At 44.8% G+C, this 6,153-nt stretch overlaps 1 protein-coding gene and 1 pseudogene across 1 annotated transcript; one reads left to right on the forward strand and one right to left on the reverse strand.

Moving 5' to 3' along the window:
• Positions 1-496: 496 nt before the first annotated feature.
• On the reverse strand, positions 497-2,574 carry LOC9641181 (putative pectate lyase 21). The gene is made up of 5 exons (XM_002994537.2): positions 2,161-2,574; positions 1,961-2,054; positions 1,241-1,910; positions 849-1,184; positions 497-578 (listed from the first exon to the last, which is right to left on the reverse strand). The coding sequence occupies exons 1-5, from the start codon at positions 2,572-2,574 to the stop codon at positions 497-499; spliced, it is 1,596 nt and encodes a 531-aa protein (XP_002994583.2).
• A 2,063-nt stretch (positions 2,575-4,637) lies between these two features.
• The window catches only part of LOC112343969, a 3,746-nt pseudogene continuing 2,230 nt past the window's right edge, over positions 4,638-6,153 (forward strand).

Below are 6,153 nucleotides of genomic sequence, written 5' to 3' on the forward strand. Positions count from 1 at the left end.
TCTGCAAGGGGGTGTGTGTGTGTGTGTTGAGAGAGAGAGAGAGAGAGAGAGAGAGAACCTGTCCAGTACAGATGTGACGGCCGATCGTCCAGTGCTTCCTGCCATCCCAGTTTCCCGATCACATTTCGCATGACTTCGTACTTACAATGCGACAGATCCACTCGGACCTCCTCGCTGCGCTTCATTCTTTTCTTCTTCACAATTCGATACGACTCGGTAACATCGTTGGAGATATAGTCTTTCGCTACAAGAGCAAGATAATCCTTTACAATCCCTTCCACATTCCTAACGCTATCCGATTTTGATAAGCCAATGGACTGCCTCCTCTGCTGCTGGATTTGCACTGTCGGACGAGGCAAACAGCCCGGTACCCCCATGGCCGAGAATCTCCTAAGCTAAGGGATCATCTAAGTCCAGGACGTTGTGTTGCTTTTCTTGGAAGCGCTCGCATAATCGCGCGAGTGATCCGCAACCTCGCCAAATTATTGTTTGCATCTCAGTGAGAATTGAACCTCCACGACACATCGCACACGCTCTTTCCCATCTCCTCAGGGCTATCCTTTTCAGGTACCCAGACACTATCGCACGTTCAACATATGCAACAAATATAATATCAACTGATTTTGTGGATATGCAATTGTATGGTTTTGATGATCTAAATTACTTCCACATCATGCTGGGAGCATCATGATCATAAGGACGGCACCAGTTTTATATGCATGCTAGGAGTTGATTACTAATAAAGAGGCTTACAGATGCAAAATAGTTTATAAACACAATTGTGGTTATTCACAAGTGTCTCTGTTTAAGATGAGACATATATGCATTTTGTAACTCTGGTGCCAAACAGAGCTCCAGCACAGTTTTGAACAAGTGTGGCCAACGTGCTAGTTGCTCTTTTGGGAGGATAGTAAGCTTCTGACCGGTACTGAGGCGCTATGGCAGGCCCAAACTGTAAGAACTGGTGGAATGTGGACCCATTAAGGAGCAGATCTCCTGTTGATTGGATTACTGGTGTCAAATCGAAATCAGCTCCTACGCCTTGAAACCATGGCGTGACTTCAGGTCTTCTGGCAGCGATGAAAACATTAGCCTCGCTCTTGACTTTAGCTCTGGCTCGAGCTCCTATTGCATAGTATCCCCAATTGGTGTACAAGTTGTTAATAACGTGGCAGTAGCCCCATCTAAAAACCATGCCCACAAATTAATGTCAAGATTAGAAAAAATTGCTAAATGAAACCTGCAGTGAGGCATCCGTTGCATGGAATCCTTAAACCAGTTCCTGTAGACGGTGACCCTCATTTTCTGATCTTGAATATCCGCATCGGAGGCTCCCAGAAGCATATTGAAGTTAGGATTAGTCAAAAAACAATTAGAGATGGTTACGTCGGTGGAACCTTGGACAACAGAAACCAGGCCCAGCTTTGCATTGAATGACGTGAGGTGATCCACCCAGACATTGCTGGTGCCAGCGAAAATGTGCACCGTATCCGTCTCACCAACTGTGTTGATTTGAAAATTGTGAAGAATGACGTTTTTGACTCCAGCAAGAACAATGGACCGACCATTGATAGTAATATTCACCCCTCTCCCGTCAATAGTTGTTGAGCTTCGTATCCATAGCATTTCAGTAAGGGTGATAATCATGGATTTTGCAAAGGTTATCCAGACTCCACCCTTGTCATCCCCTCCGAGACTCACTCCATATCTTAAGGTTCCTTTGGAAGGGGTCACTGCATTGTCATCAGCATTGGTGACAATGTATGACTGACCTTGAGCCCCACCAGTGGTTCCTGAGGCGAATCCAACAACACAGGTAGGCAAAAGCTTACCTTTGCCACAGTTGCTGAATTGGCAGGTGGTACCGTCAACTGGTAAGCAAGATTTTCCAGGAGCAGCAGCACCACTACCTGAAAGATTACCCATGACCCATGAACAATTTTCCATGGATTTCACTCACCCGCCGTTTCAGGTTGGAAAACTACTTCGTCCGATTGTCGCCCAGTAAGGAACTGTAGCGGTTCTTCAGCCTCTTCAATATGAGTCAGTGCTTGCTTGGTTAAAAACAAAACTGCCTTCCCAGTATGATCCTATGGAGGAATGAAATCTTTTAGACATAAAACACATGCTTCTATAATCCAATTGTGGAAATGAACACACTTGGGGTGCAGCTTCAAGAGCCGCATTGCAATCTTCAACGTTCTTTTTCGCATTTCCCAGATGTGTTCTCGAGCTCTCGTACTCATCTTCAAGAACATAAGTTTCAACTAGGGAGAGTGAAGAGATAGCGGCATTTATTTGCTTTTTGCACTTCCCAACGCTTGTAGGTGCCGATTCAGCACGCTGGAGATATAGTTCACCTTTCTCAATGCTGCCAATTACTTCTTGTTCTGACGTTTCATTGATTGCTTGTTCATCCTTTTTCTGCTGTGAATGGCTGCCATCCAGCGGAGCTGATTCTTGTCCCAATGGCTGTGGAAAATCCAATTCAAGGGGCTCCTGAATCGAGCAGTGGAGTTGCTGAGAGATTATCAACACTAAAACAAAGCATAGAGCTTGCTTTCGCGTAGACATTTTTCCTATCGATTCTCTCATCGACTAGTGAGCTCAAAAAAAGACGCACAAAGCAACGCTTGGCGCCGGGACATTAGGGCTAACGTGGACTTCAGCAAAAAAATCGGCCGTTTCAGCCGGCGCGTGCAGCCTTAAAAATCACAAGGGCTTCGTAGCATTCTCCCGCGAGGATGGACAAAACGAGGCGCGATGAGCAGGATGCCTGGGAGCGCACTGAAGGAATTGAGCACAAACTCACCAAAATTGGTATTTTCTAGAGTCTCTGAAAAGGCAATAAAGAATTTCCCAATGTCTGCAGGAGTTGGTGGCAAGGCCTACTACGATGCTTCACAAATCAAAATTAAGAGGAACAAGGTACTTATAGCGGCTGCAAAGCTCGAGAACAAGCAGCTTCGTGCAACTCTTAATTCGTTGCTAGAACAAGAAAGATGTGCTTTGGGTCGCTCCGACTTGAGAAGACTCGGGGATCGTGTGGCAGCTCTTCGTAAGTGTTATGACGAGCAGAGACACAGGTCCATTGTTACGGAGGTTATGGTGAGCAATCTGCTGTGTGCACGATCGTGTTTTAAACTGTGACTGACAGCTGGAAAGTCAAACAACGAACACAAAATCTGCACAAGTGGACTGCGAACAGGCATTGGACAACAACACAGCTCCACTTGTCAAGCTACGAGCTCTGGAAGAAACACTTGAGCAAGCGGTACTAGGTCTTAAAGAAGCTCGTGAACTAAAGAGCAGCTACGAAGCAACTTTAAAGCCCATATGCGATGAGAGAGCTATCTACAACAGCCAGGTCTGCCTGTCCAATCGCTAATTTAGTTAACTGTCAGTACGCTGTAGATGGACACCCTGGGTAGAACATCAAGGCGTAGAGAAGAGGAGTACGAGCAAATGACACTTATGTATTATGACGCCTTGCGCGCGAGAGAGGAATCAAGATCGGCACTGGAAGAAGTAGGTAAGGTTTTTATTTACATAAACGTGCCGTGATTCTTTTGCAGTGTGCATCTGGATTCCGTAGAATTTAAATTTATGTGGTGCATTTGCAGATGATGCGAGCGCAGTTTCCAATTGGGGTTAGATATCATAATTTGTTCAGTGAGGTATATTTGCTACCAGGTGCATTTATCCCGCTGACCCTTGCAGCATGGTACAGCCTGATCTTCCTAGGAACATCGCTACACTTGGTCAAATTCACGAGGTGTCCCCGCATATATTATCAGCTTTGAGCTTTCCAACAATGAAGGAATTATTTCACTATGTAGTCACCTTGCGGAGAAACAGCGATTACCTAGACCACCTTACAAGTGAGCTAAAAGAGCTTGTTAATCAACTGAAAAGTGGAACTCTGTCTGCTAAGGTGAGAAAATCATGTGCTTCTCATTAATCCTCAACTCTCCTATGTAGAGTTTACAAGAGAGAATTCAGAAAATGAAATGGAAAATCGCTGGGCAAATTGGACCCGAGCCTAGTGCAACTAGCCAGCGAAGAAAGAAAGGGGCTCTTGGTGATACCTTAAAGAAAATGGTCGAAGGAACAAAGCGACTGATGAATAAAATTCACAAGTTTGGGACGCGACAGCGAGCTTCCTCTTTAATCTCCGTTATTCGAGGAACTAAAAGGCTCGTGGATAAGATTCACGAGGGGGAGATGTACAATGTATGTAAAGTCTTGGTTGTCACAGGTTGCTCACAGCTCTCTCTCTCTCTCTCTCTCTCTCTCTCTCTCTCTCTCTCTCTCTCTCTCAGACTGAGGATGATAACGTGCGAAAGCTGTTGCTGCAATGTGAAGCAAAACTCATTTCGTGGCTTAAGGTAATGTGATTACTCAAAATGACAGACCCTCAGATGAGATCACTTCTTGCTGCAGGGATTTCAAGAATGGCTTGTCGAAAAGAAAGTGCACAAAATGGGAGGCAGAAGTTTAGACAAGGGCGGATTGAACAGCATCAATGAATAGAAATAATGTTAACTTTAATTCCATTTCACTTTGTCACACACGTAAGCTTCAGAACGGTTCTGATTTACCCTAAAAGCTTGTCACTCTTGCAACAAAATCTATTTATGGCGGGGAATGAGTGGATTAATGGCTATTTGGAAGCAATATTGGACACAGGAACTGCTGGAACAATTGACGATCAGCAGCAGCGTCTATTAGAAAGTAGTCCTGCTCGAAGAATTGTTGCTGTGAATGCTACTAAATATTTCATCCAGGAGGTTGTCTCGGGCTTCGATGAGAGCGACATTCATCAGACGTGGATGAAGGTACCAAAACTGAAGAATAACGGAAAAGAAGTAACTCTTCTCTTTATTACAGGCAACTGCTTGTAGGAACTCAAAAGAGAGGAGTGCACGGCTTGAGAATTTATGTTGGAGGATATGGCATATAAGCCGCAAGAGAAAACAGGTTTGGTGCAAATGTTTTAACGAAGCATCAGAAGTTCTTCTCAGATTGAGTGGGCAAATACACAAAGAGTTGCAGGCCGTCACTTTGAGCATGAGCAAGGGCGAAAAGATGCTGCGGATGATTTGTGCGAGGATTATCCAGAGGCAGACCTACATTCAGATATAGCTGGACTTAGGCTCTCAAGAAATAGCTCCGAGACAGATGTGCGGAAAAGTTTCAACGAAGGACAGCACAAAGACAAGTGTCTGTATATTGTCTTGATCAGGTACGCCATGTGGATCTGAATTTTACTTACGTTGGTTTAGCTTACATGGACTTGTTCGTGGGGAGAACATGGAACTTGGGCGTGACTCGGATACAGGAGGTCAGGTACTGACTTCCAAGTTGAGTTCGTTTCTTTAAAAGACGCCAGCTATAGGTCAAGTATGTTGTGGAGTTTGCAAGAGCTTTAGCTATGATGCCCGAAGTTTACCGCGTGGATTTGTTAACTCGTCAAATTTTGGCACCAGATGTTGACCGTAGCTACGGTGAGCCCACAGAAACGTTAGCCCCAGGTTCTTATGACTGCTGTGGAGACGAAGTAGGAGAGAGTAGTGGTGCCTACATTGTGCGCATTCCCTGTGGTCCGAGGGATCAATATCTACGGAAGGAATTATTATGGCCATATATTCAAGAATTTGTAGATGGGTCGCTAACGCACATTGTGAACATGGCTAAAGCTTTAGGAGAACAGATAACTGGTGGGGACTCGGTATGGCCTTATGTGATTCATGGACATTATGCCGACGCAGGGGATATTGCTGCTCTGATTTCAGGCGCATTAAACGTACCAATGGTCTTAACAGGTCATTCTCTGGGCCGCAACAAACTTGAACAACTTTTGAAGCAAGGACGGCAGTCTAAGACAGATATCAACACAAGCTACAAAATTATGCGGAGAATAGAAGCTGAAGAGTTTTCCTTAGACACTGCGGAACTCGTCATAACTAGTACAAGACAAGAAATTGAAGAACAGTGGGGATTATACGACGGTTTTGATCTGAAGCTTGAAAAAGTTTTGAGGGCTAGAATAAAAAGAGGCGTCAGCTGTCATGGCCGACACATGCCTCGCATGGCAGTAAGTTGATTTTCTTTAAGCTACTTTTCCAAGAATGAAGTGCAGGTTATTGCACC

The sequence above is a fragment of the Selaginella moellendorffii genome, unplaced genomic scaffold (assembly GCF_000143415.4).
Source record: "Selaginella moellendorffii unplaced genomic scaffold, v1.0 SELMOscaffold_378, whole genome shotgun sequence".
NCBI classification, from domain to species: domain Eukaryota; kingdom Viridiplantae; phylum Streptophyta; class Lycopodiopsida; order Selaginellales; family Selaginellaceae; genus Selaginella; species Selaginella moellendorffii.